The sequence below is a fragment of the Hyla sarda genome, chromosome 11 (genome assembly GCF_029499605.1).
Source record: "Hyla sarda isolate aHylSar1 chromosome 11, aHylSar1.hap1, whole genome shotgun sequence".
In the NCBI taxonomy this organism is placed as follows: Eukaryota; Metazoa; Chordata; class Amphibia; order Anura; family Hylidae; genus Hyla; species Hyla sarda.
The window spans coordinates 8,514,240-8,538,752 of record NC_079199.1 but is presented as its reverse complement, the minus strand read 5'-3'; the positions used below and the strand labels follow the sequence as shown (position 1 = coordinate 8,538,752).

The window sequence follows — 24,513 nt, the reverse complement described above, 5'->3', positions numbered from 1 at the left end:
CTGCTGTCATTACTACCTATAGTCAAGTCCAGCCTAAAGTCAAGATTCTAAAGTCTATTACAAGTCTAATTGGTCCCAGCAAGCTGCGAGGTCCTTCTGTGTTCCTGGCTACCTCCCTGGGATTCTGGCCTAGCTGTGAAGCCTCCGTTAAACCATAACTTGGTTGTGGACTCTCTCGTTTCACTGCCTAGCCATTGGAATAGCGGAGATACTCTGACGTCACGAACATTAGGGGTTAACAACACCTTGCCCCTGGGGTTAATACCATCTTGCCCCATCCACCTACACCGCTACACTCCGTGGTCCCGCATCACCGTAGGTCACCACATTGTAAAATACAAAATACTTTTATTGTTTACAATTAATAAAATACATAGAGATACTCAAGAAAAATGGGGAATGGGGTGGTGTCGCTCTGCTCCCTGGAACCCATTGTTTACCCCACTTGAAGTATGTACAGGGACGGTTCTGCCTATAGGCAAAATAGGCAGCCGTCTACAGCATCCTCTCGATGGGGGTGCCACCCTGCCCGCTGCAAGAAAATTAGTAACCAGCCAGAATCCAAAGCATATGCCGCTCATCCAAACCACCCACCCAGCCATAACCACCACTGTGTGAGGAGGGGGTTTGTTACAGTGTGTCACCCCAGTAGTAAGGAGATTACATGAGGAGGGGGTATGTTACAGTGTGTCACCCCAGTAGTAAGGAGATTACATGAGGAGGAGATTTGTTACAGTGTGTCACCCCAGTAGTAAGGAGATTACATGAGGAGAAGATTTGTTACAGTATGTCACCCCAGTAGTAAGGAGATTACATGAGGAGGGGGTTTATTACAGTGTGTCACCCCAGTAGTAAGGAGATTACATGAGGAGGAGATTTGTTACAGTGTGTCACCCCAGTAGTAAGGAGATTACATGAGGAGGAGGTTTGTTACAGTGTGTCACCCCAGTAGTAAGGTGCAAAGTGTCAAAGGGCAGAGCCAATGGGCAGGGTCAAGGGCCGGCAAAATTAGCTTTCGCCTAGGGTGGTAAAAATCCTTGCACCAGTCCTGAGTATGTATTGGTACAGCTTTCTTTCTGTATCTAAGTCTAGTTAGTAGCATGGTTTACATGCACTGTATATTTGTTTAATTACAACGTTTGTATGTTTTTTTTTAGGTATATTTTTTTGGCTTGTATATATCAGGGCTCAGTGTGGTCTTTTTCTTGCCCCCACTTTTGTGGAATATCTCTATGTATTTTATTAATTGTAAACATAGTGATACACTCTTGCATGATACTTTTTATAGATTACTTATGTGAACCGGAAAATGTATTTAAAAAAATTATGGATCTAAGTTTTGTCCCTTCTCTGTGTTTGATGTTTACATATCTCTAGAACTTGTACACATCTGACTGGGTTCCCCGTCTGAGATCCACAATTCACAAGTTTGTATACTGTACCATTTTGTAGCCCTTTTTGCCATATGCATAAACCCCCTTTATCCATGTGAGCAGCACCCTAGAATTAAAAGGGGTAAAATAATACCAAGATAAGGTTGACAGTGTATCTATCCATAGGAGAGACAAATCGAAAAGATCAGGGGCCCTAAGTGTCCCTGTCTGAACGGAGTGGCATAGAGTATGGGCACTGCTGCTCTAATAATCTTCTATGGGACTGCTGAGGATAGAGGAGAAGGAGTGCTCAGCTATAGAATGTGTCGGCAGATAAGAACCATTTGGCCCATCTAGTCTGCCCAATAATCTGAATCCAATCAATAGTTCCTGGCCCTATCTTATATGAAGGATAGCCTTATGCCTATCCCTATCTTATATGAAGGATATCCTTATGCCTATCCCTACATTATATGAAGGATAACCTTATGCCTATCCCTATCTTATATGAAGAATAGCCTTATGTCTATCTCTATCTTATATGAAGGATAGCCTTATACCTATCCCTATCTTATATGAAGGATATCCTTATGTCTATCCCTATCTTATATGAAGGATAACCTTATGCCTATCCCTATCTTATATGAAGAATAGCCTTATACCTATCCCTATCTTATATGAAGGATAGCCTTATACCTATGCTTATCTTATATGAAGGATATCCTTATACCTATCCTTATTGTATTTGAAGGATAACCTTATGCTTATCCCTATCTTATGTGAAGGATAACCTTATGCCTATCCCTACATTGTATGAAGGATAGCCTTATGCTTATCCCTATCCTATATGAGGGATAGCCTTATACCTATCCTTATCTTATATGAAGGATAACCTAATGCCTATTCCTACATTATATGAAGGATATCCTTATGCTTATCCCTAGCTTATATGAAGGATAGCCGTATACCTATCCCTATCTTATATGAAGGATATCCTTATGCTTATACCTATCTTATAGGGAGAATAGCCTTATACCTATCCCTATCTTACATGAAGTATAGTCTTATACCTGTCCCTATCTTATATGGAGAATAGCCTTATATCTATCCCTATCTTATATGAAGGATATCCTTATGCCTATCCTTATCTTATATGAAGGATAGCCTTATACCTATCCCTATCTTATATGAAGGATAGCCTTATACCTATCCCTATCTTATATGAAGGGTAGCCTTATGCCTATCCCATGCATGAGTAAACTCCTTCACTGTATTTGCAACAACCATTTCAGCAGGAAGGCTATTCCCTGCATCCACTACTCTCTCAGTAAAGTAATACTGATATTACTTTTAAAGGGGCACTGTCTTCGGCCATCTGCAGCGGCAGCGAGCGCATTGTTCCCTTGTCCCCGGATGCTGGCAGGGCTGGGATTCGCATCGAGGGATGCTCCCGCATGTGAATCCCAGCCCGTAACTCACCTCTCTCCCCTGCTGCCTCCACTGTGTCTCAGCTCCAGCGCGCGCGTCCCCGTCCCTTAGGACGCACGTGCCGGATATCAAAAAGTTAAAGGGCCAGTGCGCCCTTAATTATTGTGTACACCTGACACCATTCTATAAGTCCATGCACCTCCCACACTTCCCTGCCAGTGCCCATAGCCTGAGATTAAGCGACCCTTATAGCCTGTTAGCCTTACCTGTGTATCCTGACTTTCCACTACGTTATTAGACTCCGCACCTTTGCCGCCTGCCTTGACCTTTTGCTCCATTTGACTATGCTACTGCCTTATCCTTGGCTACCTCGCCTTGCCCAGCTACCTGTGTGGTCGAGCCATGTCGGGGTAGCGACCTGGGTGTCGCCTGCCGCAGCAAGCCCATCCTGCCTACTCTGGACAGTTCCTGACACAGACAGAGGTATCAGCAGAAAGCACTGTGGTAGACTGGAAAGAACTACACAACTTGCTCTGGAGTATACAGCAGCTGATAAGTGCTGGAAGGATTACGTTTTTTAAATAGAAGTAACTTTATGGTTTTAGTTGATTTAAAAACATCTCCCCCCCCCCCCGAGTACCCCTTTAACTAGAACTTTAAAATAATAATGATGATAATAATAATGTATAACTACTCGACCCCCCCCCCCCCCTCTTGATTTTGCTCGCTGTATTAAACCAGATTTTTCTGTCTCTCTACTATTATGCTAGTGTGGCCGTGGGGTGGCGGTTACGGCCGATGCCTCCCCCGTGGGCCTTATTCTCTTATGCCAAAATGTTATGTTCTACCTTGTTTGTGATTGATTCAGTCCGACAAAGCTTACTATTCTGTTTTTATGCTATTGGACGCTGCTTTCCTGTTAATTTTGGCTTAATGTTCACATATTGTTTTGCCTTTACAAAACTGAAAATAAAGAATTGATTAAAAAAAATAATAATAATAATGTATAACCTATTGAATTTCTTTTTGTTTCTAATTTCAATAAAGGTTTTACAAAAAAGTTTAAGAAATTTAAAGTACGGTAAGTAAAACAAAATAAAAAACAATTACCAATTTAAAATATATTGAACACCGAGCAAATTCTCAAATCTTAAAAAAAAGAACATTTCTACAACAGGCATTATTGCACTGTAGTAAAGTTCCTCTTCTGAAAAAGGTCATCAACAATTTCTAACATGACCGGCCAGTCCTAATCTAGTTCCACTTTTAATGCCTGCAGCGACAGACTTTATATCTCACGACTATAAAATCCTGGTGTAACTCCGAGCTCTCAGCTTTCACCCAGTGCAATGATCTGACAAGCTTTTCAATGGGGCTCGCCCTCAACAACTTGCTGTAGGGAGAGGATGTGGGAGGGGAGAGAAGCAGCATGGAATTGTGTGTCACTGAGCTACTGAAACACTCTGTCCAGGGTCTTCACCGGGAGCAGACATGACTTAATGGAGATGCCACCAGATCTTCACCAGTTCTGGAGCCTTGACCGTCCTACAAGATGGAACCTTGCATGGTTTATAAACTCATTGGACTGTCTTTTGTTTCTTTCTTTTCTTCCTCATTGTGTTGATTCGGGGAGGAGTGAAAGTTCAGAGTGATGTCAGAGTCTTCCCACGTTGGGCTTCTTCTTCCTCGAGTCACAATCTTCCAAGTGCCAAGGAATCACCTACCATGTGCCTGAAGAGCTGGACCAGCAGTAGCTAAGATCCTACGAGTTGACTTTTCAGCTCAGGTTCTTTCAGGACCACGATGGATGAAACTCTGAACTTCACCAACAAATGTGTGAACACTACACATTTAGGACCCAATGAGAGTCCGGCTATCAGCGCCGTGATGTTCTCCACAGGGGTCTTAGGGAACTTGGTAGCACTGGTTTTGCTGGAAAGACGCAGAAGAGAGAACAGGGGCAGAATCTCTTTGTTCTTTATCCTTGTGAATGGTTTGGTTATTACAGACTTGTTGGGCACTTGCATGGTCAGCCCGGTGGTGTTGGCATCTTATTCCAAGAGACTGACCCTCTACTCTTTGAATCTTTGCAATTATTTTGCTTTTGCTATGACATTTTTCAGCCTGGCCACGATGATGGTTCTTTTCGCAATGGCTTTGGAGCGTGCAATGGCCATAGGATATCCTTACTTCTATGAAAAGTTCATCAAGAAGCGGTGTGGGATCATCACCTTCCCAGTCATCTATTCTTTTTGCATCATATTCTGCCTCTTCCCATTAATGGGTTTCGGAGAGTTCATACAATATTGTCCTGGAACTTGGTGCTTTATAAACATGAGGGGTCAGAAAAAGGAAGGGCATATAAGTAATGTGTACTCCTCGCTGTATGCCACCCTACTTCTCATTCTCATCATAGCTGTACTTACCTGCAACTTCATAGTCATTGCCAGTCTGCTGAGGATGCACAAGAGACAGAAATCCCGCAGAGTTGGATCTCTGATGAACAACAAGCGAGAGAGGATTTCCATGTCTGAAGAAATTGACCATCTCATACTACTATCCATCATGACCATTGCCTTCATTATTTGCTCCGTACCTTTCGCGGTAAGATATTCCTACTAGTTTTAATTAGCCATAGATGTTAAAATGTGAGAAAAATATAAGATTTTGTTTTATATCTTTCATATTGACATCGCAGAGCCGAATTTATTTAACCCCTTCGTAACCTTTATTTCAAGCTTTGCATATCAAAGCTGCTATTCATTATAATGGTCTATGCCCTATTCCTGGCCAATTTAGTATTGGCCAACGTAAACAGAGGTGTTGCAATAGCACCCAATGCATGTATAAATCCATGTGTCTACAGTTGAATGGAAATTAAAGGAGGACTCCGGGACGTAACAACTTATCCCCTTATCCTAAGAATATGCTGGGACCCCCTGGGATCCCCCAAATGGTGCCATCGCTCTCTGCATGAATGGGGCATGTCCACCACAGCACAAAGAGGCAGCTGACACATCCCCTCCATGAACCTCTATGGGCGAGCCAGAGCACTGCTCTCGACTATATATCCGGCTCTGCCATAGAGCTGCATGGAGGGGGCGTGTTGGCCGCAGCTTGGTTCTGTGGTCGAAATGGCTCCTTTCATGCAGAAAGCCAGGATGCTGTGTGGGAGATTGTGGGGGTCCCACCATGTTTCTAAATATCAGTTTATATTGAACAACCTGTTCCCATTTCTAGGAACAGGTCAATGCAATGGTAGCAGGGGCGTACCTAGAGCATTTGGCACCCGAGGTGGACCCTTTGCTTGGCACCCAACCCCCCTAATTACACCACCTCCCTCCCCCCAATTCCACCCCCACCCTCCCCCCCTTAATTACACCCCCCTTAATTACACCCCCCCCCCTCTTAATTACACCCCCTCCTTCCACATAGAATTATTTCCTTACATTTTGATGATGCCTCTGTCCGACCGCTGGTGATGGATCCTTCTGCTCCTTTAAAAGATCCGCGAAGGCGGAGTCAGCGTCGTGACGTAACGTTGTGCGCCACCGCAACACTCCTCCCCCTGCTGCTCTGACTCCACAGATGCAGGCGCCAGGCGGAAAAAGCGTTGCAGTCACGGTGCAGCAGAGGATGGGGGGGGGGGGGGTGACTCTGTCATGGCCCCACCCCCCCTTGTAAGTGGCACCAGGGGCGGGCTGCCCCCCCCCCCCTGGTACGCCATTGAATGGCAGCAACTATAGTTGCCTTAGTATTATTTCTTCCAGTGACTGCAATGACCTTTGTCATAGTTCCTTCTTTTACTATTACCCTCCCATCAAACCTATAGACTTTAAAGCGTTTAACAACATTTCAGTACAATTTTACAGTGTATTTATTGATAAAAATCTATATAAAAAGGTGAGTCACTGTGTACATACATTACCTATCCTGTATTATACTCCAGTGCTGTATTCACTATTCTGCTGGTGAGGTCACTGCGTACATACATTACATTACTTATCCTGTACTGATCCTGAGTTATATCCTGTATTATACTCCAGAGCTGTACTCACTATTCTGCTGGTGGGGTCACTGTGTACATACATTACATTACTTATCCTACTTTTCATCCTGTATTATATAGCCATGTGTCTAATGCACAGCAGTCTATATGCTTTCTCTCCAGTATGACAGAAACCTAAGCAACCATGAGAAAAAACAGCTACTTAAACAGCGGTTACTACGTATAAACAGGAAATAATCCATTCATAAACTTCTACTTCTATTTTTCTGAACAAGTCTCAGTAAATACCACGGTCCCATCCAGCACGCACTGTAAATCTCGACTTTAATGCGCCATTTTATTCTATGTTAGAAAAAAATGATCAGATATTTCGTGCTCCCATTTGCCTGAGGCACCAAGAGACAAGTTCTAACTCATTCTGTACATGATGTCTATCAGATCGCTAATCTCTGTATCACCGGTGTATAGATCATGAAGTTTGTATAATCTGAGTATATCATTCCTTTTTTCCACATACAGTGGTCCCTCAAGTTACAATATTAATTGGTTCCAGGACGACCATTGTATATTGAGACCATAACTCTATGGAAACCTGGTAATTGAATCTGAAGCCACCAAAATGTCATCCAAAAATAGGAAAAAGTGAGGATTAAAGATAAATAAGTAGATAACTAATAGAGATAAAGCAAATCCTTCCATATAAAAGAGAGAAAGATCTGCTGGGAGCTGTAAACCACTGTCTTGTTTTAGGACATTGCGTGTTCTGTATAGGACCCTGAATAAACTTATTTCCTCTACATAGACCAGTGTTTCCCAAAGAGGGAGCCTCAAGCTGTTGCAAAACTACAACTCCCAGCATGCCCGGACAGCCTTCGGCTGTCCGGGCATGCTGGGAGTTGTAGTTTTGCAACAGCTGGAGGCACCCTCTTTGGGAAACACTGGTCTATGTAGAGGAAAGAAGTTTATTCAGGGTCCTATACAGAACACGCAATGTCCTAAAACAAGTAAAATGGAGTCGCCCTCACCTGGTGTCCAAAAGAGCAGCTAACCCTGGTACAGGTAAAGAGTACAGAACATGTAATACCTCCCTGTACTGTAGGAAGCGCTACCAGACACCAGTCAGTGCATACACTTCAGTAATACAGGTAAAGAGTACAGAACATGTAATGCCTTCCTGTACTGTAGGGGGCGCTACCAGACACCAGTCAGTGCATACACTTCAGTAATACAGGTAAAGAGTACAGAACATGTAATACCTCCCTGTACTGTAGGGGTCGCTACCAGAAACCAGTCAGTGCATGCACTTCAGTAATACAGGTAAAGAGTACAGAACATGTAATACCTCCCTGTACTGTAGGGGGTGCTACCAGACACCAGTCAGTGCATGCATTCAGTAATACAGGTAAAGAGTACAGAACATGTAATACCTCCCTGTACAGTAGAGGGTGCTACCAGACACAAGTCAGTGCATACACTTCAGTAATACAGGTAAAGAGCACAGAACATGTAATACCTTCCTGTACTGTAGGGGGCGCTACCAGACACCAGTCAGTGCATGCACTTCAGTAATACAGGTAAAGAGTACAGAACATGTAATACCTTCCTGTACTGTAGGGGGCGCTACCAGACACCAGTCAGTGCATGCACTTCAGTAATACAGGTAAAGAGTACAGAACATGTAATACCTCCCTGTACTGTAAGGGGCGCTACCAGACACCAGTCAGTGCATACACTTCAGTAATACAGGTAAAAAGTACAGAACATGTAATACCACCCTGTACTGTAGGGGGCACTACCAGACACCAGTCAGTGCATACACTTCAGTAATACAGGTAAAAAGTACAGAACATGTAATACCTCCCTGTACTGTAGGGGGTTCTACCAGACACCAGTCAGTGCATACACTTCAGTAATACAGGTAAAAAGTACAGAACATGTAATACCTCCCTGTATTGTAGGGGGCACTACCAGACACCAGTCAGTGCATGCACTTTAGGAATACAGGGGTTTTACCAGTGAATGCCCATTCTGATTGGTCGGTTTATCCAGCCCTTGACACATTTCGCAGATTCCCTAGCATTGTATGTTGAGTCTGGTTTCAAGTTACAATGGTCCAGAAAAGACCATTGTATGTTGAAACTATTGTATGTTGAGGCCAATGTAAGTTGAGGGATCACTGTACCATATAAAAGCTATAGCGCAATCTATGTGCAGGGAATGAACTACAGAGGTATCGGGGGAAACGTGTCCCCAGACCCTAACATGAGCCCTGATACTGCATTTCTGACTGAGCAAAACCTAAAGCTTCTAAGAATAACAAACTCAGCTCTGCATATTGAACCATCTAACACTTCTACCGGTATCTCTTGTATTCACACCCTCTGCACTAGTACTAACTAGGCTATGCTTGTTTTCTTTTACATTGGGTATACTGTATCTAATACGGTCATTTGACAGCCGTATTATAAGGCACATTCCCAGAAGGGAAATCTTCAACAAAGTATAAAACTAAAATGCAGCAAAACCAGTTCATATACAGAAGAGGTAGGTGGAATATTCTGCATTTTTATTGATTTTCACAAAATCCAAATTCCCCTAGTGAGCATGGTAAAATATAATAAAAGGTACAACCCTAAACAATAAATATTACAGTGTACATATCTGTACACACATATTGTATATTAAGAGTTGTGTTTTTATGTAAATCCATTACCTGTCTTGTCTAATCCCGGGTTATATCTTCTAATTCTTTTATTAACTATATATATATATATATATATATATATATATATATATATATATATACACACACACACATATTTTATATATTTGTAATATATAGTTTGTATAATAAACAATTACTTAAACAATTCCAGAAATAAACATACCTGATCTTACCAAAACATAACAGAATGATGAATCGTAACATAAATGGCAAAAAAAAGAAACTCAGAAATGAAATGAATCAAATATAATTGCTGTATACTGTATTACACTGCAGAGCTGCACTCACTATTCTGCTGGTTGGGTCACTGTGTACATACATTACATTACTTATCCTGTACTGATCCTGAGTTATATCCTGTATTATACTCCAGAGCTGTACTCACTATTCTGCTAGTGAGGTCACTGTGTACATACATTACATTACTTATCCTGTACTGATCCTGAGTTATATCCTGTATTATACTCCAGAGCTGTACTCACTATTCTGCTGGTGAGATCACTGTGTACATACATTACATTACTTAGCCTGTACTGATCCTGAGTTATATCATGTATTCTAATCAAGAGCTGTACTCACTATTCTGCTGGTGGGGTCACTCTAAATACATTACTTATCAGTCTATATTATACTGCAGAGCTGTTTTCCGAATTCTGCCGATTGTTACTGGAAACAAGTTTGTCTTTGAACATGCCCCTAATTTTCCCCTAAATCCAATAACCTGATTTTCCCTGAATCCAATGACTATACTGTGCCTGGTGGAACAGGAACAGAATGCAAATGACCAAACTCCATGCAGATCATGATCAATGACGGACTACAGGGAGAGTTCAGCTCTAATGCCAGCAGAATAGTGAATGCAGCTGTGGAAAATACTGCTGGATGTAAGTCAGAATCAATACACGACGAGGAATATCTTTACAGCCCCTCTCCCCTTTCTGTAGAATAATAATTACATTCTTCTTACATTACTTATGGTCTTTTGATTCAAACTTAAAAAGTTACATAAAAGTAAAAAAAAAAAAAAAATCCAGTAAAATAAATTGTTGCTCTGTAAACCCGCAGCTCAGACTGGCAATTCATCTCAGAGATGGAATTTCTCATTGTTATGTTTTTTTGGATTTAACGTAGTTTTACTATAAAAATAGATTTACTTCTCTGCGCCAACATAAACAGCTTCCAGTATTTCAGTTCTATGTTATTCATTAGGTCCAGGACTTTTTAGGAGACGACTGCAAAGTGAATTCTTTATGACTGCTACATCGTATACACTTATTACTGAACCAAAATCCTGATTGGGACATTGGGTTTTCGGTACATTGTGGTCCGGATGAGGACTCTTTACAGAACCAAAGTAGATGACTAAAAGCCAACGACCTACATCACCCAGTAATGGGTCCATAATCTGGAACCATCACCGATTTCCATAATGAATAGGAAGTTCACAAACATCTCTGGATTTCCATACCTAGAAACATTCTAAACCAAACACCATGGACTTGAAATGTTGTGAGATACATTTCCAACTATGTAAATCCATTTGTGCTGCTAAACAATGTTGGTCCTCCAGTGGTTTAAAGGGGTACTCCCGTGGAAAACTTTTTTTTTTTTTTTTTAATCAACTGGTGCCAGAAAGTTAAACAGATTTGTAAATCACTTCTATTAAAAAATCTTAATCCTTCCAGTACTTATTAGGGGCTGTATACTAAAGAGAAATCCAAAAAGAAATGCATTTCCTGTAATGTCCTGACCACAGTGTTCTCTACTGACCTCTGCTGTCCATTTTAGGAACTGTCCAGTGAAGAAGAAAATCCCCATAACAAACATATGCTTCTCTGGACAGTTCCTAAAATGGACAGCAGAGGTCAGTAGATAGCACTGTGGTCAGGACATCAGAGGAAATGCATTTCTTTTTGGATTTCTCTTTAGTATACAGCCCCTAAAAAGTACTGGAAGGATTAAGATTTTTTAATAGAAGTGATTTACAAATCTGTTTAACTTTCTGGCACCAGTTGATTTAAAAAAAAAAAAAAGAAGTTTTCACGGGAGTACCCCTTTAAAGTGTACCTGTCAGATCCCACAAAAAAAAAAAAAGAAAAAAAAAATTAAAGGGGTACTCCACCCCTAGACATCTTATTCCCTATCCAAAAGATAGGGGCATACGATGTTTGATCGCAGGGGTACCGCCGCGATCTTGGCTGCAGAACCCCAGTCATCTGGTGCAATGGAGCAAACTTCGCTCCATGCCGGATGACTGGCGATGCCTGGCCGGAGGCACGTGATGTCACGGCCATGCCCCCTCAATGCAAGTCTATGGGAGGGGGCGTGACGGCCGTCACGCCCCCTCCCATAGACTTGCATTGAGGGGGCATGGCCATGACATCATGAGCCTCTGATGCTGCACCTGATACCCTTAACGAACGATGGGTACAGCAGGGAGATCGCTGGTGCCCCAGCAGCAGGACCCCTGTGATTAGACTTCTTATCCCCAATTCTTTGGATAGGGGATAAGATGTCTAAGGGGTGGAGTTCCCATTTAATATGTTACTCAGTACCTAATCCTGACCATGCACATCTAACTTTTATGCCTCTATCACCTATATTTATAAAAACAACAACAACAAAAACTCTTTTCATTAGCTAACAGAGTTAGAAATTCTCTCAGGGGATGGAGGCGTGTCCTTTTCTCTTGGTAGTGGGAGGTGATTGGTGTGTGGTGGGAGGGGGCATGTCCCTCCCTTGTGGTGGTAGGAGGTGATTGGTGTGTGTTGGGAGGGGGCGTGTCTCTTCCTTGTGGTGGTGAGAGGTGATTGGTGTGTGGTGGGAGGGGGCATGTCCCTCCCTTGTGGTGGTGGGAGGTGATTGGTGTGTGGTGGGAGGGGGCGTGTCCCTCCCTTGAGGGGGTGGGAGGTGATTGGTGTGTGTTGAGAGGGGGCATGTCCCTCCCTTCTGGTGGTGAGAGGTGATTGGTGTGTGGTGGGAGGGGGCGTGTCTCTCCCTTGTGGTGGTGAGAGGTGATTGGTGTGTGGTGGGAGGGAGCGTGTCCCTCCCTTGTGGTGGTGGGAGGTGATTGGTGTGTGGTGGGAGGGAGCGTGTCCCTCCCTTGTGGTGGTGGGAGGTGATTGGTGTGTGGTGGGAGGGTCGTGTCCCTCCCTTGTGGTGGTGGGAGGTGATTGGTGTGTGGTGGGAGGGAGCGTGTCCCTCCCTTGTGGTGGTGGGAGGTGATTGGTGTGTGTTGGGAGGGGGCGTGTCTCTCCCTTGTGGTGGTGAGAGGTGATTGGTGTGTGGTGGGAGGGGGCATGTCCCTCCCTTGTGGTGGTGGGAGGTGATTGGTGTGTGGTGGGAGGGAGCGTGTCCCTCCCTTGTGGTGGTGGGAGGTGATTGGTGTGTGTTGGGAGGGGGCGTGTCTCTCCCTTGTGGTGGTGAGAGGTGATTGGTGTGTGGTGGGAGGGGGCATGTCCCTCCCTTGTGGTGGTGGGAGGTGATTGGTGTGTGGTGGGAGGGGGCGTGTCCCTCCCTTGAAGGGGTGGGAGGTGATTGGTGTGTGTTGAGAGGGGGCATGTCCCTCCCTTCTGGTGGTGAGAGGTGATTGGTGTGTGGTGGGAGGGGGCGTGTCTCTCCCTTGTGGTGGTGAGAGGTGATTGGTGTGTGGTGGGAGGGAGCGTGTCCCTCCCTTGTGGTGGTGGAAGGTGATTGGTGTGTCTGCTCATGCAACCTTGTCCATGAGTTCTATGATTCATGGACAAGCCTGATGCTGTTGCAGGACTGGTTAGTGTCACAGTAGATATGGGGACCCCTAGTGGTTGGATTTTTAGGGGACAGTTTCTTTATTAAATATTTAAAAAAAATGTAATCAGCCATATTACAAAAGGTCTTTAAAGGAGTACTCCAGAAAATAAAAATTGTCCCCCACAGTGCCAGCAGTAAAAAAAATAAAGATGTACATACCTTCCTCCGCTCCCCCGGGGCCTCCGGTATCCGGCTCCGGTCTCCGCCGCGATCCACTTCCTAGTTGCCCGTGGTCGGATGAGTCATACTGCGCTCAGCCAATCACCGGCCGCAGTGAAGTCCCGACTCAGCCGACGATAGGCTGAGCGGCAGTGTGACGTTTTCGGCCCCGGCCTCAGGTGCCGGTGTAGTGAGGAATTTTGTGTCCTGAAGCGTTTTCACACTGCCGCTCAGCCTATCGCCGGCCGAGTCTGACTTCGCTGCAGCTGGTGATTGGCTGAGCGCAGTATGACTCATCTGACCACCGGCAACCAGGAAGTGGTTGCGGAGGAAGGTATGTACATCTTTATTTTTTTACTGACGGCACTATGGGCGACAATTTTTATATTCCGGAGTTCTCCTTTAATTTTCATCAGTATCAACATATAAAAGTTTTTGGATCTGGCAGTGTCCATTTACATCACTGCAATTTAGCTGCCCCCGACCCTTACATAGCGGTTTGTTTCTGACAAGCGTGCATGTGTTTTCAATGGTTAGAAGGGGATAAGCCGCTGCCAGACTCTTCAGAAGGCAGCTTTTCTTCCTCAAAAACAAGAAGATTGAGCATGTTGCACTTCGACATGCCCAATGCTTCTCTCCCCAACATCACCTATCTCTACTGGTGGAGAATTAGGAGGCCATATAAGATTATTTGCCGGCCCTGCAGAAATTCGTGGATTTGGGCAACAATCCATCTGTGCATGGTCGGTTTAACTTCATCAACCCAATCTACGTGATCTTCCTAAGTGTCTCTACATCTGGTTAGGCGGTCGCTGTCCTCTAATTCTTGGAATGCTGAAATGTTGACAGAAGAACAACCCAGGCTCCAATGGAAACAAGAAAACACACAAAGAAACACAAAATGCATAAATATGTAATAATAATAATAATTTTAAAAAAAATAGTGAAATTGACCTGTAAAACCTGTAGTTTTTTTTTACTTTTAAAATTTCCCAGGTATTCAAGAAGCGCAATGCAACAACCAAAGCTTCACACCATCCCAATATCTAATGACCAACCTCTTCATTGTCCCTCAGGAAGCATGCCTATAATAAATATCACCCTGGGGACCACTAGCCCCCCTGTCATGATATACCGTGCAGAACAATGTTTCACAACCAGTGTGCCTCCAGCTGTTGCAAAATTACAACCCATAGCATGCTTGGACAGCTGCTGGCCAACCAGTGTGCATCCAGCTGTTGCAAAACTACAACTCCAAGCATGTCCGGACAGCCCTTGGCCAACCAGTGTGCTTCGAGTTGTTGTAAAACTACAACTCCCAGCATGCCCGGAACAGCTGTTGGCCAACCAGTGTGCATACAGCTGTTGCAAAACTACAACTTCCAGCATGCCCGGACAATTGTTGGCCAACCAGTGTATGTACAGCTGTGGCAAAACTACAACTACAACCAAACTATTGCAAACCTACAACTCCCAGCATGCTGGGAGTTGTAGGTTTGCAATAGCTGGAGGCCCATTAGTTGGGAAACACTGGCGCAAAGCCTACACTAGCCTTATTAGCTCATTAACAGTCTTGCCCTGTACGACGTGACCAGCAGCCAGAACCCTACAGAACTTTTGGCGTGGAGCAAAAGTGACTTTTCTAATTTAATTTCCATGAGAGCCAAATTGATGCTCACTTGGGAATAAACAGAGAGAATAACCAACACGCTGAATAAAAATCTTCTACCGTTTTGTGCATTCAGCTCCTACGCACACTTATACGTCTCCATGGGTACAGACAACCGGCATTGTGTAGTTTGACCCTGTGGTTATACATGTTACTCCAGCGCCCAGGTCTCGATATGTTGGTAACCTAAATACAAGTAGAAAAGGAGGCAAAGAAAGAAAGTAACACGTGCGGGCAGGATCTGACTACACAAAGGGACTGTAGTCTGTAACCATAGAGATATAATAATCTGCATAGGAGCTGTATACATAAAGCTGTAGAAGACACTAAACATAGGCTGTTTGCAAAGCTGCTTAACTTTTTCCTTCAGATGCATTGATGTGATACATTAAGCAGGATGATACAATAAGGTTATCAGATTTAACAACCTTAAAGGGGTACTCCGATGGAAATCTTATTAATTATTATTTTTTTAAATCAACTGGTGCCAGAACGTTAAACAGACTTGTAAATTACTTCTATTAAAAAATAGTAATCCTTCCAGTACTTATTAGCTGCTGAATACTAAAGAGCACATTCTTTTCTTTTTGGAGCACAGTGCTCTCTGTTGACATCAAGAGCACAGTGCTCTCTGCTGACATCTCTGTCCATTTTAGGAACTGTCCAGAGCAGCATATGTTTGCTCTGGGGATTTTCTCCTACTGTGGACAGTTCTTAAAATGGACAGAGATGTCAGCAGAGAGCACTGTGCTCGTGATGTCAGCAGAGAGCTCTGTGTTCCAAAGAGAAAATAATTTCCCCTGTAGTATTTAGCAGCTAATAAGTACTGGAAGGATTTAGATTTTTTTTATAGAAGTAACTTACAAATCTGTTTAACTTTCTGGCACCAGTTGATTTTAAAAAAAAAAGTTTTCCACCGGAGTACTTCTTTAAATAAACGTTGATGATAATCGAATAATCTTATCTAACACCTATGGCCCCCACATTCTCACCTCCATTTATACAGGATATCTCTTCTATGTAAAGATTAAATGTAGGTCAATTGCAGCTATTTGTTCTCTTCTGAATGAGATGAGATTGGAGGCAAAAAAATGTATAAATTAAATTATCAGTGCCATATTATAAACCCCAAAAGTAAATGTATGATAAATACACAGTGAGCCTTGGTCACCACTTTGGAGGATGAGCATTGACCACTGTGTTCCTCTAGAACAGTGTTTCCCAACCAGGGTGCCCCTGGTTGTTGTAAAACTACAACTCCCAGCATGCCCGGACAGCCAAAGGCTGTCCGGGCATGCTGGGAGTTGTAGTTTTGCAACAGCTAGAGGCATCCTGGTTGGGAAACACTGATCTAGAACAAATGTCTCCAACCTAAGGCATCCAGGGTGATGAAGCTTTGTAACAGATGGAGAGGCATGGGATAAGACCAAGGCAACAAATTAAAGGGGTACTCCAGTGGGAAAAAAAAGTTATACAGAATAAAAAATGTATTCTATAAAAAAAAAAAATAATAATAATAATCTTAATCCTTCCAATACTTATCATACTTGTTGTATGCCCCAGAGGAAGTTGTGTTTTTTTTTTTTTCAGGCTCACCACAGTGCTCTCTGCTGCCACCTCTGTCCGTGTCAGGAACTGTCCAGAGCAGGAGCGAATCTCCATAGCAAACCTCTCCTGCTCTGGACAGTTCCTGACACGGACAGAGGTGTCAGCAGAGAGCACTGTGGTCAGACTGGAAAAAAAACTACACAACTTCCTGTGGAGCATACAGCAGCTGATAAGTACTGGAAAGATTAAGATTTTTATATTGAAGTAATTTACAAATCTGTATAACTTTCAGGCACCAGCTGATTTCAACGTACCGCTCTAATATTCAGGTTTATTATGCTCACAATGCACTCCTAGTCCTAAGCTATCGCTCTGACAAAGGAATAAAACACATTGCCTCCCCCTCTCTGTTTTGCTGAACTATAAACCACAATAAAAAAATAAAAAAAAGTAATACAAACATGAACATGACCAATGGCATCCATACATAAACACATGTTAGGCGGGACTACCCTGTAAATGGTCTTTACGCTACTTAACCTCAGGACATCAGTAAAGGAGACACGTGTCTTCCTGTGTGTCACTCCGCACACGAGTAAATTTTACTCCGGTTGTGAAATAGCCAGCTTTGAAGCCTTCGAGTTCTGGCCATAGACCAAGATCTACTGCCAGTTAACTTGAATTCCCTTTCTTTATTAAATGGATCAGTCTTAGATTTTTCTTAGAGACAGATCAATCATTAAAGGGGTACTCCGGTTGAAAACAATTTTGTTCAAATCAACTGGTGCAAGAAAGTTAAACAGATTTGTAAATTACTTCTATTTAAAAAATCTTAATCCTTCCAGTACTTATCAGCTGCTGTATGCTCCACAGGAAGTTATTTTCTTTTTGAATTTTTTTTTTCTGTCTGACCACAGTGCTCTCTGCTGACACCTCTGTCCATATCAGGAACTGTCCAGAGCAGAATAGGTTTGCTATGGGGATTTGCTCCTGCTCTGGACAGTTCCTGACATGGACAGAGGGGTCAGCAGAGAGCAGTGTGGTCAGACAAAAAAAAGAAATTAAAAAAGAAATTAACTAAAAAGTAATAGAAGTAATTTACAAATCTGTATAACTTTTTGGCACCAGTTGATTTTAAAATAATTGTTTTCCACCGTAGTACCCCTTTAAGAAGGCCGCTAGGAACAAGTACGTCTGTTACATATTTTAAATCAGATTCCCACCACATCCCCTGAAATGCAGGTTAGGGGGCTGTAACGCAGGGTGGGTTTTACATTTATTCCAGCACTTCCATAAAAGTATGCAGCTTAATTTCTATCTTCTTAAAAGCAATGGTCAACTTAATGTGATTGAGACACATTTCAAGCACATGCACTCTTTTAAAGGGGTACTCCGCTGTATCTGCGGCTCTCCCATAGAGATGCCTTTGGCTGTCCGGGCATGCTGGGAGTTGTAGTTTTGCAACATCTGATTGAAAACACTACCATAAATTAACCTAACAATAACTAAACAAACATGGTTTACTCAAATTCCATGGGGGTGGAGGTGCGCATGGCGGGTGTATTTCTTGCAAACAGATCACATATGGAAGTCTTTGCTATACCAGCTTATCAGAAGTGCATAAATAAAGGCATGTGGTTTGTCACCTAAAATTTACATTTATCTTTACTAGTTCCTTAAAATGTTCCGGCAAAGTTTATCTTCTAGGATGTCAGATGAGAACATTGATAGGATATTGTTGGGTGGTCTAATAAAGAAGTAACCACTCGCCATTCTGTTTAATAAATCATAGTATTGGATGGGGGTCCCTGCACCCTCTCGACTCCCATTATAGGGTATTTAAAAAAAAATGTTTTTACTTTTTTTAAAGCCATGTTGGTTTGTCATGTGGGGTGCCACTTTAAGCCTAGCTGCAAAAAGCAAGTTACCAACACTGTTGCACAGTATTCATGGTTGGTTTCAATGGTATTTTATGGTGTTATTTTCTGTGGTTCCGTCATCACTGCAGCTCCCATGAGTCATACATATTTACAAGGCTTGATAATATATTGTCTTACATGCGGTAAACCAAGATAATGCAAAAAAAAAAAAAATTCTAAATTCTACCTAAGGCTAAATGTAATTTGAAAAAATATATATATGTAGACAAATCATTTTAATTCAATGAAATTCTTATTGTATTTACTTTATTCAGAGAAATCCACACATAAAGAAAATTTTACATATCTCTAAGTGTAAGTTCATCTCTAAACACTCTATGTAAGGGTGTAATATATATATATATATATATATATATATATATATATATATATATATATATATGAAGAGGAGGCCTGACTCACTGACACATCAACACCCAGCCTAATCCCTTGGACCTAGAAAGCTGAAATTTTTCACATGTGTTGTTTTTAAGACTGATTTTTCGAAATTCAACCCTTAAGGGGGTGAAAAAGGTGTTAAAGTTTGTATCGAAGTACGTCATTTTTGAAGCTAGAAGGATGAAACTTTGTTTTTAGGCTAACAGAGATAAAGAAACACGTGTTTTAAAGTTAAAACGGGGGTTCAAAGTTTGTATGAATTAAGATTAGGTTCATTTTTTTCATCTAAAATTTGCACCATTACTCTTAAATAAAAACAATGCCTGTCTGTATCCGTATTTAGATAATGATAATCCTCCGAAAAAATCAATCAAAACACGAAAAAATTTGCACAAGCTGCATCCGGACAGTATATAAGCAGCGCGAGAAGGCAGGCCACCTCATTATAAATGCGACATGCACGCGCTGCACCGGACAGTATATAAGCAGCGCGAGAAAGCGGGTTCCCCCTTTTTGTTAAAGGATGTCGATCTTCAATTCCATGGAACAGCAGATGTAATGTTTGTTAGAATTCGGGTTGTTTATATGCCCGTAGACTTTACCCAGAGTGGCCTCATTACTATAGGATCGTAAAATGTAGATCTATGTTACCCCAAATTTAACACGAGCGAAGCCTCGGGCAAAAGCTAGTGTATATATATCTATATATATATATATATATATCGGGTGTAACCAGAGGCATAGAGGTGGCTACTATTAGACAGATGCAACTAAATGGAAACTGTGAAACCGTGGGATGGTGGTGTAGCTTCAATGGAAGTCAATCTTAGTAACTGGTGCAGTGGAGGTGCTAGGATAAACAGAGGATAGTGGCATCAATATACGAAGTAAAAAGCAAAAGAAAACGATATCCGCACTCACCGCAAGAAAGGCGACCAAGAGCTCCTAAATGGAGATGCTGTAGATCACTGATGCATAGCGTTCAGAAGGCGATTACCTGTAATTTTGCACACTCAGCGCTTCGCCCATGTTCGCCCGTGTTCAGAAGGCGATCACCGGTAATTTCGCGCACTCAGTGAGTGCGCGAAATTACCGGTGATCGCCTTCTGAACACTATGCATCAGTGACCTCTCGGATCTACGGCATCTCCATTTAGGAGCTCTTGGACGTCTTTCTTGTGGTGAGTGCGGATATCGTTTTCTTTTGCTTTTTACTTTACTTTTTCCAAAAATCAGCGACGTTTCAACCGTCTCACCTGGCCATAATCAAGCAGTCCTGATTGCTTGATAATGGCCGGGTGAGCCAGTTGAAACGTTGCTGCTTTTTGGAACACTTGTGTTTGTTATGGAATAAAACCACGTTTGCGCACTTTATCATGGACTGTGTGCTGCGGTGAGATCCTTTTGCTGTATTTAATTGTGGAGTTACCTCTGACTATGACTCCAGAAGCCGCTTTGCACCTGGCACTTTATTCATGTACATTTGGTTGTATTGCTTTTCTACATTTTATATATATATATATATATATATATATATATGTGTGTGTGTGTGTGTATATATATATATATATATATACATATATATATATATATATACACATACACACACACACAAATAAAATAGAGGACAGCACAGGACCACTCCTTCGTTCCTGTGGTCAACCGGAGGGCCACTCCAGCATCAACACATATCCAAGTAGCAGGCCGTACACCAGAGGATGTAAGACTCCTTATACTCTTGTAAAGAGCAGTGATTTATTGGTTCCACATATGCAACATTTCGTCTGAGTGTCCAATTGTGTACAATAAGAAATTAGTATATATATTTATTAACTGACATGCACCTGCCTGCAAAACTGCATGCACAGTTTGTTTTTATGACTCGCATCGAAATTATCATCTAATTTTGTGCAATTTTATGTTGTCTGTACTGGCTTTAAAAATGTTCTTGTTGTGTGAGTGGATAGAAGTTGCGCTGGTCGCTGAATGTAATTAACATTTGACCGCTAAGCGGTCACTAAGACCCTAAATTTCCCACCCAATATAAAACTTAACGTTTAATGAGCCAAGATTAAAATAACCTCACACATATTGATCCATAGTGCATTGATTGGCATGACACTGCATGCTATAGAAGTGAATTGAAAAAATAGACTGTGGCTGCAGTCCACAGTCTATAGTGTGAGACAATTAAAAATTTAACACATTGCCCGCCCGCCCGACGTTTCGCCACAGGCTGTGGCTTTATCAAGGGCTAAGAGGCAAATGGCCATTTGCCTCTTAGCCCTTGATAAAGCCACAGCCTGTGGCGAAACGTCGGGCGGGCGGGCAATGTGTTAGATTTTTAATTGTCTCACACTATAGACTGTGGACTGCAGCCACAGTCTATTTTTTCAATTCACTTCTATAGCATGCAGTGTCATGCCAATCAATGCACTATGGATCAATATGTGTGAGGTTATTTTAATCTTGGCTCATTAAACGTTAAGTTTTATATTGGGTGGGAAATTTAGGGTCTTAGTGACCGCTTAGCGGTCAAATGTTAATAATATTGGATTTACCCTCCACTCATAGGTCCCTCTGGTCGCTGAATGTATCACTTGCTCAAAACATTTTTGTGCAAATGTGCTACAGTGACCGATCGGCATAGGAATGTTAGTGAGCTGTTTACCTCTTGTGCACTATATTTGCGCAAATTATGATCTGAAGTGCGCAATATGATAGATTTTGTGCAGCACAATTCTGTGCTAATGATAAATCTTCCTCTTAATCTATTGAGAGTTTTTTTTTTTTTTTTTGTAAATCAGTTATATAACTTGAGCTACCTCCTGTATTATACTCCAGAGCTGTACTCACTATTCTGCTGGTGAGGTCACTGTGTACATACATTACATTACTTATCCTGTACTGATCCTGAGTTATATCCTGTATTATACTCCAGAGCTGTACTCACTATTCTGCTGGTGAGGTCACTGTGTACATACATTACATTACTTATCCTGTACTGATCCTGAGTTATATCCTGTATTATACCCCAGAGCTGTACTCACTATTCTGCTGGTGGGGTCACTGTGTACATACATTACATTACTTATCCTGTACTGATCCTGAGTTATACCCTGTATTATACTCCAGAGCTGTACTCACTATTCTGCTGGTGAGGTCACTGTGTACATACATTACATTACTTATCCTGTAATGATCCTGAGTTATATCCTGTATTATACTCCAGAGCTGTACTTACTATTCTGCTGGTGGGGTCACTGTGTACATACATTACTTTACTTATCCTGTACTGATCCTGAGTTATATCCTGTATTATACTCCAGAGCTGAACTCACTATTCTGCTGGTGAGGTCACTGTGTATATACATTACATTACTTATCCTGTACTGATCCTGAGTTATATCCTGTATTATACTCCAAAGCTGTACTCACTATTCTGCTGGTGAGGTCACTGTGTACATACATCACATTTCTTATCCTGTACTGATCCTGAGTTATATCCTGTATTATACTCCAGAGCTGTACTCACTATTCTGCTGGTGAGGTCACTGTGTACATACATCACATTTCTTATCCTGTACTGATCCTGAGTTATATCCTGTATTATACTCCAGAGCTGTACTCACTATTCTGCTGGTGAGGTCACTGTGTACATACATCACATTACTTATCCTGTACTGATCCTGAGTTATATCCTGTATTATACTCCAGAGCTGTACTCACTATTCTGCTGGTGAGATCACTGTGTACATACATTACATTACTTATCCTGTACTGATCCTGAGTTATATCCTGTATTATACTCCAGAGATGTACTCACTATTCTGCTGGTGAGGTCACTGTGTACATACATTACATTACTTATCCTGTACTGATCCTGAGTTATATCCTGTATTATACTCCAGAGCTGCACTCACTATTCTGCTGGTGAGGTCACTGTGTACATACACTACATTACTTATCCTGTACTGATCCTGAGTTATATCCTGTATTATACTCCAGAGCTGTACTCACTATTCTGCTGGTGAGGTCACTGTGTACATACATTACATTACTTATCCTGTACTGATCCTGAGTTATATCCTGTATTATACTCCAGAGCTGTACTCACTATTCTGCTGGTGAGGTCACTGTGTACATACACTACATTACTTATCCTGTACTGATCCTGAGTTATATCCTGTATTATACTCCAGATATCAGAGCTCACGATCAGTAATGTTATGTATTTACTAAGTTTCTGCAATTTTCTGTAGCTATTTATGGAATCTGTAAAATAAAGCTTAATGATGATCCATCACTTTAAATTTTTTCATCCACTAAAGCTTTCACTATACTGAGCTGGAATTTAGCACTCAGTCATAAGGGGTGCGGGCTGATCACTAATAACGTAAAGACCCTCATATTGGTTTATAATAAGACATGAATAAATGTGGAGGGTGTCAGGGCGGGAGGGGAAAGGTCGTCGACTACTCATCTGTGATTCAGAAGAGTCACTTGTTTGGTCAGTCTGGGTAAGGCTGATATTTCATGTGCAGTATTCACTGAATGATTCCAGAGCTTAAAATATGAGATTGTGACACATAAAACAAACATATGTAATATTCCTTGGTCCCCGGAGCTTTCTATAATTTGGGGATTTCTCTCTAATGTGGTAGAACTTTCCCCTGAAGATTATGAATGTGCAATCGCCAAGGTCAAATGTATCATTGAGGCAGATCACAGACCCTAAAGAGACAGGCCCAGGCTGAATGTATCATTGAGGCAGATCACAGACCCTAAAGAGATGGGCCCAGGCTGAATGTATCATTGAAGCAAATCACAGACCCTAAAGAGATGGGCCCAGGCTGAATGTATCATTGAAGCAAATCACAGACCCTAAAGAGATGGGCCCAGGCTGAATGTATCATTGAGGCAGATCACAGACCCTAAAGAGATGGGCCCAGGCTGAATGTATCATTGAGGCAGATCACAGACCCTAAAGAGACAGGCCCAGGCCATACGTATCATTGAAGCAAATCACAGACCCTAAAGAGATGGGCCCAGGCTGAATGTATCATTGAAGCAAATCACAGACCCTAAAGAGATGGGCCCAGGCCGTATGTATAATTGACGCAGATCACAGACCCTAAAGAGATGGGCCCAGGCTGAATGTATCATTGAGGCAAATCACAGACCCTAAAGAGACGGGCCCAGGCTGAATGTATCATTGAAGCAAATCACAGACCCTAAAGAGATGGGCCCAGGCTGAATGTATCATTGAGGCAGATCACAGACCCTAAAGAGACAGGCCCAGGCCATACGTATCATTGAAGCAAATCACAGACCCTAAAGAGACAGGCCCAGGCTGAATGTATCATTGAGGCAGATCACAGACCCTAAAGAGACAGGCCCAGGCCATACGTATCATTGAGGCAGATCACAGATTTTAAAAGAGACAAGCCCAGGCCAAATGTATCATTGAGGCAGATCACAGACCGTAAAGAGACA

The 24,513-nt window shown here is 42.2% G+C and overlaps 1 protein-coding gene across 1 annotated transcript in view; it reads left to right on the top strand.

Annotated features, from left to right (window-relative positions):
• The first annotated feature begins 4,279 nt into the window (after positions 1–4,279).
• LOC130295000 (prostaglandin E2 receptor EP2 subtype-like) overlaps positions 4,280–24,513 on the top strand; it is a 32,798-nt gene continuing 12,564 nt past the window's right edge. Inside the window, exon 1 of the mRNA XM_056545169.1 lies at positions 4,280–5,405. Coding sequence (XP_056401144.1) covers positions 4,605–5,405 — 801 coding nt within the window. The 5' untranslated portion in view covers positions 4,280–4,604. The remainder of the gene's footprint in view (positions 5,406–24,513) is intronic.